Raw genomic sequence first — 19699 nt, 5'->3', positions numbered from 1 at the left:
CTGCAGATAATTAAAGAATAGAATTCATTGCACTGAAAATAGTACTTTTATATGCAATTTCCAACTGAAATGATATATTCATAAAGTTATTATTATTAATTAGGGATGGGACCAATTAATCGGTACTCTATTGGTATCGGCCGATATAGGCATATCAGTGTATCGGTAAAATTACCGATTATTTTACCGATCCGATATATCGATAAATATGTGATAGTTTAGTGTAAAATTCTGCCATTTTTGTTGTAATTTTTATGGATAATCTCCATGCCCTACTTTTTTAAAAAGTAAATGTCTAAATATGCAATTTCTCTTGCACTGCAGTCACTTCGAAACACACATTTTTAAGGTCAATGAACCTTTCAGGTTCTTCTGGGACCATTTCTAATTTTATATCGGATCGGTAGAATATCGGTATCGGTAAATTTTATATCGGTACTTTATCGGTATCGGCCAAAATTTCATATCGTCCCATCCCTATTATTAATTATAAATATCGATGCCAATGTAAATGCCTAAAAGTCCAAAATCCCTCATTTTTAGCACCAGAGAATCCGTTCTATAAAGATCACATACAAAAATAAACTTTTACAACTACCTACCTTGGAAAATTCTTCTTCAGGCCATGGCAAACCATTGTACATGACATCAGGAGAGATCAATTCTACGAGAAGCAGGGACACGATCGTCATTGCTTCCAGAGAGACAGGATGGGGCGAAGGAGTTTTGTCTTCTGCCAAGTTGGTCTGCGTGCAACATGCCTTCACAACCTCAACAAGGAGTTGAGAGTTTGTTGTGATAACGTCTAACGAGAGAACTGTCACTTTTGGATTTCGTCTCGGTCCGTCGCCGATAACACCAGCATGAAACACCGAGGAATGACGCTGAGGCAACAGCGCGATGGTGCCTTGCTTTTGGTTCTCCTCCAACAATCTGATTTCCGGGGAAGGCAAGGGTTCCGATTCTCGTTTGCCAAACAGGTACGAGGGTTTCATGAAGAACGCATCCTCTAGAAGTTCTCTAAGAGCCAGGGCTTTTGCACAAGAGTTCGTAGACAACCGTGCGAGTAAGCGGCAGGCTAAGCGCGTCCCGTGTAACTTTCTTTTCACCTCACTCTCTTCCAGACACAGGAAAAAGTACGACACGGCAGCTCGTGTTAGACTGAGGGTCAACGCAACACCAATCTCTCGGTCATCCGGCACTATGACGAGGTCCAGAACCTCGGACACTAAATGGCACACTTTTTTGAGCCGAAGAAACTCTGAGGCCTTTCCCAAATTGTCATATATCGCACTGGAAATAGGGAAATACGTTTTCCCTTTCTTATGCTGCATCTCGTGCTTCACTAACCTTGCCAAGTTCAGCCACAGCTGGCCGTTGCTTGCGGAGTTGTTTTGCGAGCCTGCTGCTTCGTGCAACACTTGGTCCAATGCTTGAGTAAGCAGTGATGGTAGAAGACATGCAGATTCGTGAACCAGTTCCAACAGGGCTCCAAGATGCTGATCTGACGTGGCACGGCACAACAGGTACGACACTGATTTCACCACTACGGTTGGGATTTGATGTCCGAGAAGAGGAATCAACCGGACGGCAGTTTGAACCTGCAACGGTTCAGTGCTTAAAAGCAAAGGTTGCACCACCGACAACTCCTTCCGGATTGAAGTCAACAGGTGGACAGGTCCGCTTCTTGATCCTGAACCTCGAAGCAGAAGATCCATTTCTTGAAGAAGTAATTCTGGAACGCAAGACATTGATTTCTTCAGTTCACGTTTTCTATCTAAATATACTGGCAGATTCGAAACAAAATAATACCTTCTACCAACATAGCATATGCACAGGATCTTGTCTAACTTTCAGGCTTTCCCGGTGGCATAGTGGTAATGCTGTCACCTTACAATCAAGTGTCATCGGTTTGATCCCTCTTCAAACTGTAGCTTCAGTCCTGATTCCTGATCAGTGTCTGAGCATTAAGTGAATTTAAATACAGTATCTGGGTTTGGTTTTTAAAGTTTTTAAATGCACAGAAAGGCTAATCGGGACTGGACCCACACTTTGAAGTGGGATACAAATCACTATGTGCATCCACCGGGTATCAAATCTGGAACCCCTTTATTAAAAGGCAATGATTAAAAGGCAATGACGTTACCACTATGCCATGAGAGGGTCAATATGGAATCTAGAATGAAAATCAAGTATGAAGGACTACACCACCTGTTGGCCTTTAAAACATGTTAGGTTTTCAAACGGTCATGCAAAAATAGGATAGCTGTTCTGATATCAATAACAATTTATCAGAGAATTAAAAAGTCATTGACTTATGATCTCGCCACCAGGAATTCCAATGTTCAAATCATAGCTTGAGCATAGTGTCTCTTCATCAATTTCAACTAAAGATCCCCCATCATCAAGATTAGCCAAAAGTGACAAAAAAAGTGATGCTACATAACATAACTCACCACTAAGTGGAAAAGATGCCAAGGAATAGTGAACTAAAACAGGGTGGCCACTCTAGGACCATGATAAAATTCAAGTATAATTCCCGGTTTTCAAGACGAACTTTGCAAAACTTCCAGGGTAGAAACACATGTTTTCCCTATTTCAGCCTTACATATTACTGCCTCTCACCCCCCCTCCCTGCACACACACAAATATATTAACAATATGAAGGGTCTGTGTGAATACAATTTAACCAAAAATTCTAATTCAATTCATTTGAACATCTACAAACTCAAGTCTCAAATGTTACGGGATGTAGTAATCTACGAAAAAATTGTTAATTTTATAAGAATTTCAAATTTACCTAATCAACTTCAAGACATCTTATCTTGCAATAATGTTTCGTATGTCAGATAGATTGTTCTGCAAAGGACAATAACAAAACAAACAGATTGAGAGAATTCTGTTTTATTTTCCATGCAGCTTTCTTTTCTTTTCCTTCCTCGATAAAAATGAAAGCTAAATTGTGAAAAACTTGCCTCAGGGCATTAATAAATATGTAATAAATTAAATGAGATTTTGATTAATAAAAGTTGCAAATTTTCACGTCTATGGGGTAAAATTCAAGCAGAATTGACGCATAATTCCCGGAGCCAATAATTCATGCATTATTCACGGAATTCAATGAATTGCCGGCAAGTAGCACCCTGTAAATCTAAGTACCGAGGTGTGCCACCACTGCGGCCACTACTTCCTTTCAACAATCTTTCCAACTGTCCTCGCAATGCTGTCAACATAAAAAATTTACAGTTAAGTACATCAATACGTAGGAACACTAAGAATAAAAAGACATAAAATGGCACGATTACCCAAGGTGGATTTTGAAAAAATCAGATTTAAATCACTTCAAAGGAATGAATTACAGAATAATGTACAAAAGGATTTTGTAGATATCAATCACTTTTGGTGAAAGTACATTAATCTTGAAATCATTGAAATGTATTTATTGGTCTGTAAGAAAGGGAACAAAATATATGTACTGAACGGGTGAAGCTCGTACAAAAGCAAATGTAATACATAAACTGTAAACACAATTACATTTCTCTTGATTTAAAATTAAATAATTTTTATAGCCAAAAATAGCAAACATTTTGTGTAGAATAATATACAAAACACTAATAATTTTAAACCGTAAATAGTGTTATTATCATTAAACTGTAAATAAACATGGTAGCTGATATTTTGCCAACCAACATTTAAAAAAAATGACAAAATTCAGCTACAAACACTATAAAAAAAAATTGTACCCCCTAATTTTTATAATTATACATATAGTACATCCAGAATGTTTTATTGTCGCTGGAAGAAAAGTTAGTGAAATTATTATAGTTTTTATTAACATACTCAACAAACATTTCCATGGTAGGTTCATATGTACAGCATCACAAACAGAAAAATGTATATTTGCATATAACTTATTTGCTTTAACCCCTTCCCCGTGTTCGGCACAATAGTACGCCCTTGGTCACTGTTGCTTATTCTGTGTTGGGCGTAATATTATGTCTGCGAACATCTCTGACTGAAGTAACCTGTGTTGAATGTGTTTTTTGTTGATGAAACATATGTTTTGCTATTGAAGAAACAATGACCTTTTATTTAGTCACAATTTTCAGTGCCGACAAAGAAGAAGAAGTAGTAGTTCAGAGGAAGTAAACTGTTTTTGTGTTATGCTGACCAAGTGCAAAAGTGAGTTCGTTTGTGTGCTGCGTTTAGTCAGTTGCTTTAGGTACATTTCTTTTGGTATTGCGTTATTTGAAATGTTGGTGATTTATTGTTGGTTTTTGAGTTTGAGAGTTTCTAATAGTATTGTCAAACAGAATTGCGAAATATTTTATCCCTCATATCTATTGAAGAATTGCAATGAAACATGGCGGATGCATTACATATAGCCTATAGTAATTTTCAAGGTAGATTACGATTGGGTACCTATATCCAGGGCCGGTCCAGAGGGCCCCAAACTTACCAAAAAAGATTTTCCAGAGGGAAATTTCCCGAATTATGCCCGATTAGTATCGTCAAACAGGATTGCAAAATATTTTTTCCTTCATAACTATTGAAGATATTGCAATGAAACTTCGCAGACGAATAACGTGTAAACCATAGTATTTTTCAAGGTAGATTACGATTGGGTACCTATATCCAGAGCCGGTCCAGAGGGCCCCAAACTTACAAAAAGGGATTTTTCGGAGGGAAATTTCCCGAATTATCCCCGATTTCCCTTTCCTCATACTTGATGTACACATGTGCATATTACCATTTGAAAGCCTGTTCTATTCTGAAGAGAAAGACGTATGAACCATGATACTCGGATGAATTGTGCTGAAGCAGTAGCTACTTAAAAATATTACTACACAAACTCAGAAAAAAATACACAGAACGGGAAGGCATTTTGTCAGAAAATTTCACAGGGAAGGGGTTAATCAAACTGTTCACATATTTTACAGGACTATTTACAGAAAAAGCCATTCTATGAAAAAAGACATATCTATATGTATCGTATCGAAAACCATACAAGCAATTTTAAGTGTTTTTTATAATAAATAAAAAATCAATTTAAATAAAAAAAATCATCAAAAATATTTTTTTAAAACAAAAATCATGATTTTTAACTATCCTGTGATTACCCATACGCAGGCTACAAAATAGAAGTGGAAAATGTATACATACCAAGAACTTCCTGGCTAATTGCAGAAACATTGGGAGAGAGTCCAGTATCAGGTGAAGCGGCCTTCAGCAGAAGTTGTAGAATCTGTATCCCTCCCTGCTCGCAGCCAAGGGCCAGGTGCACCACCAAATCTTCCAGAGCTCGGCTGCCTCCGAAGTAATTGCACCATTCTGGTGCCAACTGTTCCAACCGTGGCAGCATGCTTGGGGTCACTGGAAATGAACGTATCATTTAATCAATAAAGTGACTTAAGTCTTTTGACAGTCTCCATTGTGCAGTCTACCATGTTCTGATTTATGAAGGGCAATCAGCCTGGAAATTAGTTGCTTACACAAAATTATAAATGTTATTCCTTTTTGTTTCTGGAAATACAGGGTTATTAAAAAATAATGGTACAAAAGTCAAGTTAATTTATTTTTAAGTGTAAAGAGATACAAAAGCAATTCTGGTGGGAAAAACGAAAGGAAAGTTGTAAATTTACCTGGGCAATTACAAATGTTGGATATGACCACCCTGGGTAACACGGCAGATGTCAAAACGATAATCCATTTCTTGCCAGACGCGTTCCAACATAGTCTCGGTTATCAGCTCCACTGCATGAGAGATGCGCTGCCTTAAATTATCCAGGTCCTGTGGTAATGGAGTAACGTACACAGTGTCTATGTGGTGGTTGTTTCTTGAATTTCGCACGAAAGTGTCTATGAACTGTAACAACTGCCCCTGTTCGTGCAAATTCCATTACGCAATATGCTTGCTCTACCTTCGTTGTTGCCATTTTAGCTACCAACAACAAGCAGCGCCTCTAGCGGATTTTACGTCAACTACAACCACAGGATATACATTTACAACAATCCTTTCTTCTTTCCCACCAGGATAGCTTTTGTATCTCTTTTCACTTAAAAATAAATTAACTTTACTTTTGTTCCATTATTTTTGAATAACGCTGTATATACAGAAATCGACTGGTCCATTGACCTATGCTAACCAATGAATCTCAGGTTCAATCCCTTTGAAGGCATATTGCACGATGGTTCAGATCTCACTTTGACCCTTCAACACCAGATGTGATATACATGCCATGTGGAGCACTTTTAACTTTGGAACATACTGTGACACATGTAATGTTTAGAGATACATGTTTTGAGTGCTACATGAGCCTTGAGGTATTTCAATAGCAAAGATTAATTTGATTCTGGGTATATTTTGGGAGAGAGAGGGGGGGAGGGGGGCAATTCTAAATTTCCCACTGAAAAGAAGTATGGCTTTTACATCAGATAATATATTTTTCCCCGAAAAAGTGCAAGTGCACAATTCTTCACACAAGAATGAAACACATACCAGGCAATATGTAGGTACTGTTTTGAAACCTTTGAATCCTCATGTCTTGGCGTTGGATATGTGGTGGCCCACCAAATTTCCGATTGTGAAAAAATATATAAAAAGAAAAACACTTTTTTGCCATAGGCTTATAGCTACGGAGCGGAAGTTTATGACCTAAAAAATAAAGGTATATGACCTATAGAATGTCCTAAAAATGAAAAAATGACGTAAAAAATGACCATGGAATTTGTTAGTTTCGGGTTAAAAATTTAAATGAAAAGGAAATTAAACAAAATGCAATCTCCTTATCTGATCTTAAATTTGAGTTTGCCCCAGATGGACACCTGGTGGTTTCACTAGACACAACAAAGACTGTCACCAGTTCCGCATTTCTTTTGCTCATAAATTCCAATCCTGCGAGATATATATATGTCACCTTGCTGAATCGACTCAAGAATATTACCAAAATGAAAGAAGTGACAAAATATGATGAAACAATACACCGATGATGGAAAAATGCCGAAAATCAGGGAAAATGACCTAAAACCATAAAATTGGCAAAAAATGCAAAAAAAATTCACTTTAAAATTACCTTTTTTAGGTTCTAGATGAAGTGTGATATTGTGTATATTTAATGGGCATCATGTCCGAGATGTCAGAAAAAAGATGACATTTCATCAACTTCCGCTCCCTACTTATAGCCTAATCTGTACTGAACAAAATGGGCTAAAATCTGTAACTCTAGCATTCGCAGTTTCCAAGATACAAATTTTTATTTAAAACCTTGCGGAATTCTAAAGTTCCAGCTGAAAACATGCCCAGCACACGAAAAATCAGCCTCAGCATTTATGGGTTAAACTGTAGAGAATTAGATTAGCATATATGAGTTTAACAAGGGATTGCACAAAACTCTAAGTTGTCATCGCAATCCCACATGTTGGATTCTACCTATGACCTCACTGGACCTCTGGATTGGCTAATAACGTCATCTTATATTCAAAGGATTCAAGGTTCAATCCTCTGTACAGGGCACATGGTTCTGATCGCAATATAAACTGTAAGTCTCTCAATCTATCTGAGCATAAAATGGATTTCAAATTAAGTTTGATACGAACTATTAATAAGGACTTCATTTCTTTGATGTTGTTTTTTATACTCCTCAGTGTTAATTTTCCCAAGATTCACGTTTGTATTTTAGCACACTTTTCTGACAAATATACATTGTGTTTTTAAACTAGTATTTTAATTTGTAGGTCTCATGGCCGATGACTTTTGAACATTGATTATGACCGTGTCATACGTAGGAAATGATTTTTGAGGAACTTATTTTCCATTATTTCTCACATGACAAATACCGATATGACAGCTCTGGTGCGACCACACTGTGATGCCAGAGGTCCCAGGTTCAAATCCTGGTCTTCGCATGGGTGTTATTTGTGAATGTCCCTTCATGAAATCATCATTCATCCTCATCTTCGCCATTAGCCAAAAGTGGCTGAAAAGCGAAGTAAAATACAGTAACTAAATCAATCAATCAATCAAAAGCTCTGGCGCAACAATACATGCACACTCGCTCGGTCTTCCATCAGAACCCCGTAACTCAAATGATGATGCACAATGCTTGGACAAAAAGCTAAAAATTGTTTGAAACATTCCTTCACATGTGGTTTCATGTAGCTGTCAGAATTATTCCACACATAACACACACCATACTTTCATTTGGAGTATAATGTAAACGTGTTAATATGGTACATTTTATTCTTTAAGCACAAAATATGTTGAAATTCGTAAAAAAAGGTCAGAGTTCGCATTATGTCAAATTTGCATTATTTCGAGATTTTGAATGCATGAAAAGTATGATCACAAACATACATAAACTTTCTTTTGGAACAATTATCAATTTTTTGGGTTATCATGTTTGTGAAAAATCAAGGTCCCTAACTATTAATTATAATCAATTTGTTGGTGAAGTATAGGTGAGTACAGAACTGCCAACATTTCTGTAGCTGATACTGTAAGAGAGGCACTAGCATTGAATTGTAACGTCGATAGAGACGAAGGTTTAATGGGTTTAGCAGTCGTGTACTAGGTATGGAAGTTTATTGACTTAAAAGTTTTGGATACGTTGACACATACGGGCTCAGTCGGTAACTAGTCTGACTACCTACCATGCTAAAGGTCCCAGGTTCGATCCCCGGCCGGTTCAAATCCAGGAACTTTTCTAATGTTGGTGCCCACTCAGCGTCGAATGACATGGGTACCTGGGGGAAACCCTGGGGGGTAAAAGCAGTCAGGAGCGTGATGCTGATCACATCACCCCCACTCAAGACCGGATCAAGGAAGTGTAGGGCGTTACCCCCACACCCCCTATATGCCTTCATGGCATGGTGCTAAGCACAGAGGAGCACTTTACCTCTACCTTTACTTACCAATGTGTATGGGGAAATATCCTCTTATCTAGAACTCTTACCTTTTGGGTTAAAAAGGGGTGTAAAGAGCCTCTTCAGAAAGGTTAAAAAAGACGTGCATGAAACAAACACAACATACTAAAAAAGGTAAGGATAATTTAAAAATTAAAACAATGGGAGAGGCGTGCTCTTCTAGAAAAAAAAATGGCTAAAACACTGTTGTCTCCCACCATAAATGACAAATTGTTGTGAAGATTAAAACTCTGCCTGAGGTAATGAATTGATTTGGAGTTTTAAGTCCACTTTATGCACAGTAAGACTAATCGGGACTAAACCTACAGTTTAAAATGGGATCCAAACCACTCTGTGCCTCCACCAGGTATTGAACCTGGGAACCCTTGATTACAAGGCGACGATGCTACCACTGTGCCATCGGGGAGGCGTGAGGTAATTAAAATTGTTATATTCGAGAAGAATGTGCCGAACACTTAATGCAACGTTGCAGGTACAGCACAGCGGAGGGTCCAGCCCTTGCAGCAAATGACGACCTCATCCCACTCTGTCCGCCACATCTCAAGGAGGGAGGAACAAAAAAAAAAACATTCTGCAAGTCCCTAGCTGGCAGAAAGTGGATGAGAACGTCACCATCTGCATCGGCAGGCTTGGTGGCAGCATCAGCTGCTTCATTCCCTCGGATGCCTACATGACAGGTAGGTTGACCACAAAATTAACACATGTGGATTTCTCGGATGAGACACTGAAACCAGTTTGGGAGGACCACTCAACCGAACTGTTTATGGTCAATTGGAGCAGAGGGGAAGCTGATGCGAGATTCCGTGAGGAGCAAAAAATTGCGAGGTCGTCCACATATATGATACCATGTACAGGCTATCGCAGAGTCATACTAAGTACGCTGCCCTGCGGAACACACTTCTCTTGTTGTTGAACATCTGAATACGAGTTCCCAACACATACATGGAAATAGCGATCGTATAGGAAGTTCTGGATAAAGTATGCCATGTGGCCGCGGACACCCCATGAGTGGAGCTACCTCATTATACCAAATACCAGATGGTCCAGCGTGGGAAGGTTGGAGCAAAATCCTACTTCAAAATTCATTATCATTTGGATAAAAATTGATTAAATTTTGGTTTATTAGACTATTACTACTTACAGTGATTCATATGCCATTAAACTGTGCTGGTATAGCATGCAAACAAAGTAATATCATTGAAAACACGGATTTAAAGAAAAGAGTAGTTTCATATTTCTTGGGGACAGATGTCTTGGAATTCACTGGAAGAACTCTCCTGTTACTACATAAGGCAAGTGAAATTTTTTTCTCTACCCCTGCTGTGTCTTCCCATATTTCCTGAAACTCTGATGTCGATCTGGTAACAAGTACCAGGAAACAATTTATTGATGGTTCTAATAATTTCAGTTGCAGTGGATACTGACTACACACTTTGATGTATACCTGTTTGTAATTTAACCTATTACTTACACTAGTTCTTTTCCTGCACAGAAATACAGTGGAACCTTGATTTTCGATTTGTATGTTGTTGAGGAGAACAAAGCTGATAAAACTTAAAACACGGGAAAATATAAAATCGAGGGAAATTATATTAATTTGTTTCATTGAGCCACGGTAGCTCAGTCATTAGGGCATCTGACTACCATACGAGACACCCGGGTTTGATCCCCGGCAGGCAGAACCGGGATTTTTTCCACCTGTTCAAGCAGCCTCTGGTGCCCACCAAGCGTTACATAAAGTGGGTACCTGAAGGAAACTGTGAGGGGTAAAGGTGATCACATCACCCCCACCTTTGGCCATGATCAAGAAAGTGTGGAGCCTTAACTCCACACTTCCTATACGCCTTCATGGCTTAGTGCAAAGCACAGGGGAGCTCTTTACCTTTATTTCTTTCATTAGGGCAACCAAGTTTGGATGTATAATGTGGGAAAATTTAAAATCCAGGATTGGAAAATCGGGATTCCACTGTAATGCTCTGGATATTTATGTAATAGGGATGGGACAGATTAATCAGTACTTTATTGGTATTGGCTAAAATTTCATATCGGCCCATCCCTAATATGTAACCTTTACAATGTTTGCAACTCGACATGATTTTCACATTCTACCACCTATCCTGTCCAAAGTAGAAACACAAACACTCACATGTCTGAAGTACATCTGTGGTGAGTGCACGCAATAACATGGAGGACATGGAAGCCAGTTGTAGCAAGAAGGGCACTGTTGCCAGCTGCTGGGTAGTTGCCTCGTTTCTGTCAACCAAACTCCACTAGAACAGATCAAGACAAAAATATTATATTATCCCTGCAACATAATGTACACTCTTACATTATGTTGTACATCATAATGCACAGTCACGGACACTTCTGGGTTGCAATGATCACATTGAAAATCATTGGGATTGCTACAACCCAGAAGTGTCCGTGACTGTATATAAAAACAGTGAATATATTTTAGAAAAGACAAATTTCTAGCATGTAAATAGGGATTAGCATTTATCAAAATAAAAATTGAAAGGTAAAAATTAGGGCCGAGTTGATACCACTTTGAATGGATGCCAATAGACACTTACACCAATACCGGTGCTTGAAAATTGTAACAACTAAAAATTGTTTGCAATGTTCATTAATTGAGGCATTCCGGCATTACGTGTGTGACATTTTACACACAAAATTTAACATAGATTGAATTAAAATATTCATAATGAGCTGATTTCATAGAATTATGAAGTACTTTATGGTGTCTGCTAATTAATAAAAAAAAACTTGAGTATGGTGTAGGCTGAATGCATGGGAAGCATTAACAAAAGTGTGTTACGTGTGTGACGCTTTAAAAATGTAGCAAATTTTGACTTCATTTGTCTGTGAAGCATATAGGCTGCAGATGCTTCTTCTATTGATGAAATGTGTAAATTATAAGCATTCACAAACATCTAAACCTTAATGCAATTAAAAACAATATTCACTCCCTTATTAATTCATCTTCTTTATTTGCATGGAGTAGGACCACTTTTCGTGAAATGCTCCAATTAATTTATTGAACATTAATATTTAAGTATTGAACTGCAATTATATGCACCAATATACGAAAGTTTTACTCGAAAAATTACATCAAGATACATTCAAAAATTAAGTCAGAATATTAAAATAGCTGTCGTTTAATCACAAACACCATTTTTTACACAGTACAGCTAAAAAGGTGGGATCCATCCCCCAAAGCAATCCACCTCCACCTGTATAGATTCGAGGGTATGCTGTTAGGTCCTGGTGCCTTAAGATAAACCATGCTCCGAATCTTGGTTCCCATGTTTTCTTTGCAAAGATTTTTTATTTCCAAAGAGGAGAAAGATTTTAAATATACATTTATGTTTGACACCATGATTGTTCCTGTACTCTGCTATAATTTCAGTTTACACTTTGTGGTTGGGTTGTATATTTAATACATGGGCTATTATAATTACAAATGTGATTAGTGAACATGATATTGACACATGCCTACACTGGTCCTCTAGGGCCTTGGAATGGTCACTACTAAGTTACCCTGATTGGACTTCTCAGTTATTAGGGTAAATAGATTGCAGGCTCTGACTGGTCACTGGTGTGGGATTTATACTTTTCTTAAGTTAGGAATGAATGGAACTTTCTTCCAATAAAGTGTTTTATTGTCGTTTATGCACAGTATACAATAACACTTATCCACTGGCAATCTTGGATTCAACTTAACTGATTCAGATCTGAGTACAAATCTGTAGCGGGTAACCCATCCAAGATTATTCACAGTTGCATAGTATCGCAAGAACCCAGAGCGTGAGCAACAGATTTATGAGAAACTAACCCAAGCATAATGCAGCATCCAACAAGGGACTGGGCAGTTCTCCCTACGAGGTAGACTTGTGATACCAGCTATCGGGTAAGAAAACCGAAATATACAGAATTCTGGTTCTCTTTTAAACTAGAAGGTTGTGTACAAAATACCCAGGAAACTTAGCCAATATTTACACGTGTATCCATGTATTTCCATAAATACATCATGCAATTTAGAATTTTACAATATTTACATAAACTAATCAAAGTTGTAAATAACATACCTTCTAAAATATTTTTACAATGAATAAAACGTTTACATAATAAGTAATTTTGTTATATTTAAGAAATGCAGATTAATTCCTGAACATTCGAATCTTGTGCAAGTCATAGATAATAATTTGTGCACGTGCAGATGTTGAGCTCCTGCTCTATAAATGGAAACATGACAGGGGCGACGCAATATATAATTCAGTGTGCAAGCATAGTAAATTAATTTTGTACATGTGTACAGATTCATCAGCATCAGTGAAATCATCAGAGAAAGGTAAATGCTTTTAAAAGTAACTGCTTATGGCATAACTGCTGCCTCGTTTGCACTATGATTATCAAGTCATGCATTATGGTAACTTACTATTATTTCATAATTTAGTACTACATGACAATTATAGATAGTAATAATAATAAGCCAAATGGGAGAACATTCACTATTAAACACGGCCCTCTGAGAAGTAGAAAAGTGGTGCAAATAGCTAAATACAAAAACATCTTTGAGTTTGGAAAAAAAAAATAATAATAATTTAACAACTGGTAACACTATATCAAATATTCATAATGAAAAATAAAAAATTAATTCACCTTAAAGAGTTCCATCAACGCAGTCCTAATATCTGCGAAGTGGCTTCCAGCCAGGTGACCCAAGATGCAAACAACTGAATTTAGTTTGGCCTAGGGTAAACAAAGAACATGTAAATACATATGTAGCATCATGATCCATTCTGTGTGAATAAGTTTTTGATTATTTATTTAATACAGTGGACTCTTTTTAATTCAAGCTTGTATAATTCGAATTACTAGGTAATTTGAACAGAAGTTTATTTTCCTTCAAACCATCTGTAATGACGTGATGTTTTTGTTAATTCCAACATTTTTCGTGTCCCCTCGGAGTTCGAATTATAAAGAATCCACTGCATTTGCATCATAAAATGCAGTGACCACAGAAATACTTCGTAATGAAATTCCAATAACTCCATAGTTAGGCAAGCATTATTATGTTCAACAGTTGGGTTTTAGGACATGTTGGTGCCACTCTCTTTTACCTTTGACATTCGCCTGTTGAAGTTGAGGTGACATCTTATCTGCCACCTATTGAAACAATTAAAATAACATTGCACAAGAAGGGTAAGAGTTCTTGTTTTAAGCCCACTTTATGCACATATAGGCTAATTGGAGCCTTACAGTTTAAAGTGGGATCTGAAATACCATGTGCCTTCACCAGATGTCGAACCAGGAATCCTTTGATTACAAGGTGACCAACATTACTACTCAGGAAGAAGCAGCAGTGTGTAACAGCACAGCTTGGTAACCACAGCTCAGTGAAATTTTTCTTCTACTTGGCACAATGTATACAGGGTGTCTCATAAGTAATAGCGCAAACTGACACAGGTGAAAGTACACGATAATAGAAGCAAAAAAATCTCAGTAAACATGGGTCTGCAAACGAGCCGTTTTCGAGATAATCGCGATTGTGTGGTTACAAGCCGCCACTGACTTCACTGTTTGTAAACGTCGTCCTAGTTGGTAAAATGTTAATAATGTGTGCGAATGTGTGGTTAGAAGACGTCACTGATTGCATTTTGTAAACACCGAATGCTTTACTCCTTGCGCGTTCCGAGGTTTGATCTTTGTTTACAAAACAGAACATTTCCGAGAGGTGGCGTTGTAATCAAACAGGATGGATACAATCAGTACACAGTCTAATCGTACTGTGGGAGTCACTTTTCTTACTGTATTGTTAGCATTTTACCAACACGGACCGACGTTTACAAACAATGAAGTCAGTGGTGGCTTGTAACCACACATTCGCAATTATCTCGAAAACGACTCTTTTGCAGACCCATGTTTACTCTTTTGCAGACCCATGTTTACTGATAATTTTAGCTTCTATTATCGTGTACTTTCACCTGTGTCAGTTTGCGCTATTACTTTTGAGACAGTCTGTATATTGCTGAGCATAGTCGGAAAAGTTGAAGACACTTTAGCATTCTCACTTCAATTTCGGATATTTACAGTTTTGGTATTGGCACCAAGTACAGTGTTGTTAATATTATTGTAATTATACTTATTATTAGCAGATCTAGTTGAAGTCTTTGAAGAACTTTGCATTGAAGCAACACACAATCTTCAACAAGTTCTGCATTACTTTGAAAACAACTATGTAGGACTTTAACAGCGAAGAGGTGGAAGGGGTCAGTCGAAGTTCTCTGTTGGACTTTGGAATCACTATGAACCTGTCCTCAATGGAGATAAATTTGGTTTATTTTACTTCGCTTTTATGCCACTTTTCACTAATCATGGAATGAGGATGGGTGATGAAAATCTATCATCATCATACTTTGCCGTTTTCTGTCTCTGGCTGTGTCGGCATAGAAGTCAGAAGTCAAGTCTCTCCAATTTCTCCTGGTCTTCCACCACTCCTCTCTTTCCACAGTGTTCCAATCTTGTCCTCTTCTCCTAACACTCTCCGCTATCTGCTCTTTCCACAGACATCTTGGTCTTTCCCTTGGCCTTTTTCCCATTCCTTGTGCATGGTAAGCTGTTACTGGTAGTCTTTCTGCATGTGTCCGAACCATCTCATCTGTGCCTGATCTATCCTGTCCCGAATCTTCGCCACACCCACTGTCTGTCGCATCTCCTCATTCCTTATTCCATCCCTTCTAGTCTTCCCCAATATGCTCTTTAAAAATTTTATCTCCACTGCCTGCATCTTTCTTTTGTCTCTCTCTGTCATTGTTCAAGTCTCTGCTCCATACATAATTATCGGCACATAGTATGTGCTATATATTACTGTAACGTGCAAGTTTCCGCACGTTCATGACTTCTGTAAACTTGGACTTGGGTGCGGTTTTCAGGAAGCACTCAAGGTGCTGCAGATCGATCTTATCTTGCCTGTCTTCAGTCCACTTGCACTTGCTACTCTTTGGTGAAGTAAGGTCAGCAACAATAGGAAAGCTGTGGTTACGGAAAAGGTTTCTAGGAACCAGATACGATCAGCTACTCTTCGTGGGGAGAGCCCCACATGTGCGGACGCCACATGCGAACGACCGATAATGCAAGGCAAAAACAGTGAGTCCTCGGTCCATGCCTCCCTGACCTCAGTACCTCAATGCTATATGGCCCTGGCGATTCTGGGAATGAACTTTGAAGACAACAGGATGTCGTAAGTGCATCTGCTCTAGGAAGGATGCACCAGATGAGTACCAAAGTACCCATCACTTCCTCCGAAGGTGCAAAGGCACCTGCATATCCCTCAATTCCTAGAAATGACTAAGTATACAAGCCACTCAGTGCAAGTGTCCCTAAGGGAGAACTAAGGGTGAGACAAAGGAAATACATAAATATAAAAAGGGCAGGATATAGAATTTGAGAGAGCAGTTGATTTTCATAGTCGAGTGTTGAGAGTGCAGTTCTGATAATCCAGTCAGCCAGGGGGTGGTAGTCGACCAACAGATCCGAGGCACGGCCGGAGGCACTGTCCAGTCTCCGACCCAAGATGGCTATCCACCCAGCCAAGTCCAGGCTGTCTTCAGGCACTTAGAAGATGGACAAGGAACTTCACTTCAAGATTACTAAGTATCGCTAATATATCCTTCTTTAATTTCAGCTCCCTTCCCTTAACACACAGGTTGGGATATTCTACATATATCAGCTACATCTGTTATCTATAATAAACCTTGTTATTGTTAATCATTACTTATGCACCTAATTATGTCTACACCTTACAGGTTCTCCTACCTAGTATTAAGACTCTACCTAGATAATACTGCATTCTCTTTCAGCTCTAAGCCCAGATGTCTTGAGTTACATAACCCCTAACGGTAGTGCTTCGGCACAGGCCCGACAACCGTTACATTACCTTCTTGCATTTCATAGGTACATCCCTGTTCCATATTAATCTTCAAACGCTTTGATATAGTCCACCACCCATTAGTCATCTTCTGTTTACCTCCTCATCTACTCTTCCACTTCTCTCAATTATGCTTCCTAGATATTTGAAGCTCTCCACTACCCTCAACTCTTCAGAGTCCATCTTTTTTTTGGTTCATTTCTGGCTCTGTTTATTGTTGTTATTAGCACCTTGCTCTTTTCTGCACTGAATTTGATTCCTCCTCTTCTGATTTCCTCATTCCAACTATCAAGCTGTCTCTGTACTTCTTCCCTGTTACCTTATATTACTAACTCATCAGCGAACAACAGGGCATTCATCTCCTACCTTCTTCCCCACCTCTTCGTTCATTGCATCCATTGTAATTATGAAGAGCAGTGGGAAAAGAGCACTTCCCTGTTTTAGTCCATCACTTATACTGAACCACTCTGTTCTTCCCACCGGTGTCTTCACACAGCTCTGGTTGACCTTGTGTGTGCTCTGCATTCTACACACTATCTCTTCCTAAACTCCTTTCTCTCTTAGAGCCTTGCAAATCTTTGTTCTGTCCATGCTATCGTATGCCTTCTCGATATCTAGGAATGCCATAATCAAATAATTTCCATACTCATAGTGCCTTTCCTGCATTTGCCTTATGGAAATCTATGTTCTTAAATAACATCCATGCTCAGGCCAGGATTCAAACCCCCAGCGCCCCTGGTATTGTAGCACCCTGTGTAAACACTCCACCACAGAGGCTGGCAAAGTGAGATGGAGAAGCAATAAAGCTGTGCAGGGGTGGGTTCCAAAAAAAAGTCAGGTTTCCGCTGACCATCTGATGATTGGGCAGTTCCTAGATGCCCGTGAAGTAGAACTCATCAAAACAAATTATGGACAGTTTAAGAGAGAAAACACCAAGCGGCCATGGAAGAAGTATGTATAGGTGTAAATTGTGCGTTTAGAGCGATTCACAGCTCACACCTTCAACATGCACACTCATACATTTCAAAACCTTGTCCCTAGGTTCAAAACATGCAGTATCTGAAGTTCTGTGGATATAACTACATGACAGATCATAAGTTCTCAAGTCGAAAATGTTGTATATAAAAAAATAATCATGCTGTACAAATTACAACTTTGCCAGCAATGTGTAAAAAGCTACAATGGAAATCACGTTGTATGAATTATAACTTTGACAGCGATGTAAAGAAAAGCCATATTGGCAATCGCATTGTACAAAATAGAGGAATAGGAGTGTGGATATATTCTGTGGCTTAGCGGAATGGAAACCGTGGTTGTAAGTTTTGGAGATGCATGTCAATCGGATTGTTTTCTAATAAATTTCAAGCGTGTTTGCATGTGAAAATTAATAAAAACCTGAAATTACTAACCCCTGACTTGTTTTTGACATTTTGCATGAGTAAGCGTATGTGGTTTAAGCCTGAAAGGTAAAAATCCCAGTTAGGAAGTTGGTCCCTTGCGATTCTCCAGTTGCCAGAAGTGCTACGAGAATTGGTAGGCGGTCATAACTATTGGCAATAGACAGGTATTTCTTCAAATTATAACTTAACGCCCATTTCCCTTTTGAGATATATAGGTTTATTCAAATCATCTTATTTACATAACTTAAATCTTGGCCGTTATTCGCAAAATCCACATTTCAGTGTGCCCTGTCCCCGCCTTCCCGAAGAGTGTGTGCAGACTCGTGTAGCCACTGGCTTAAAGAGTAAAAAAAAAAAGAATAACCCTTCAGTACCAAAAAAGGTGGTTGAAGGTATGTGTACGTGTGTAACCGGTTTCCCCCACAAAATGTACTACTGAAATAATATGAAGAAAGAAAGTTAACATCCCCGTCGGTTCACATAGTAAGGAAAGAAATGCTCGCCCAGTCGCTCCCTTAGAGAAGAAGATACCTCTTAACCTCACCATACCCCACCAAACATCTGAGGCCACTGCTCCCCTGCACTTCCTATTTATAGGCCCCACTAATGACCTAAGCCATTACTGAAAACTTTCCGCTGGTCGTCTGTCCAGCAACACACCTACCTACCCCAATGGCCAAGAATCCAAACATACAGAAATACATATACACAGTGGTCAGAAGTAGCGAGCTACTTGTAGCGTCGCTACTGTAGCTAGCTACAAAATTTGTAGCTGTAGCTGTAGCGACGCTACATTATGAAAATTGTAGTTGTAGCGGTAGCGAAGCTACAAAATTCCTGTAGTTGTAGCGAAAATTTCGCTACAGCTACATTTTTTTCTCAGCATTTTGAAATGAATTTTGAATGTGGCAACAGCGTCAGAAAAAAATCGACAGTAACCCTTAATTTTGCAGGAGGTTCATAAAGACAGTCTATTACATGGAGATACAGATTATCTAGACTGTAGATTATAGATATCTGCGTAATTTATTTAATTAGTATCTGAATAATTCAGATATCCAGATAACTAACTGACATATATGAATATATTCAAGCTAACAGCTACGTTTTTTTAGCTGCATCGCTATTTTGGGGAGAAACATGCCTCGTTTGCTGCACCACTGGAAAAAGTGCCTCGTTTGCGTCACCCCCGGAACAAATCTTGTGGATATCCATGGTGTAAGAGACACCAAAATGTCATTAATTGCTGTGTAAGACGCAACTTGCAGTGCAGAAACGAGCGATGGATTTTCCACTGCACTGACAAGGGAATAGTGCCAGCAATAAATGGCTCAGTACGTTAACAGCATTGATCATCGTCAGTATATAGGATCTCGCCAGCAATAAATTATTGTTAAAAGAATGAGAAGAGTTTCTGGAATTACAATTATTTTCGCGATAGTGTTTG

General features: G+C 38.6%; 1 protein-coding gene across 1 annotated transcript in view; it reads right to left on the bottom strand.

Moving 5' to 3' along the window:
* The window catches only part of omd (integrator complex subunit 5 omd), a 49896-nt gene that overhangs the window by 5914 nt on the left and 24283 nt on the right, over positions 1 to 19699 (bottom strand). Inside the window, exons 6-9 of the mRNA XM_083112304.1 lie at positions 13585 to 13674; positions 11069 to 11192; positions 5164 to 5373; positions 603 to 1735 (exon numbers count right to left, since the gene is read on the bottom strand). Coding sequence (XP_082968430.1) covers positions 603 to 1735; positions 5164 to 5373; positions 11069 to 11192; positions 13585 to 13674 — 1557 coding nt within the window. The remainder of the gene's footprint in view (positions 1 to 602; positions 1736 to 5163; positions 5374 to 11068; positions 11193 to 13584; positions 13675 to 19699) is intronic.

This window comes from Lepisma saccharinum, chromosome 26, assembly GCF_977018435.1.
Source record: "Lepisma saccharinum chromosome 26, izLepSacc3.1, whole genome shotgun sequence".
Taxonomy (NCBI): Eukaryota; Metazoa; Arthropoda; class Insecta; order Zygentoma; family Lepismatidae; genus Lepisma; species Lepisma saccharinum.
This window is presented reverse-complemented; position numbering and strand designations above follow the sequence as displayed.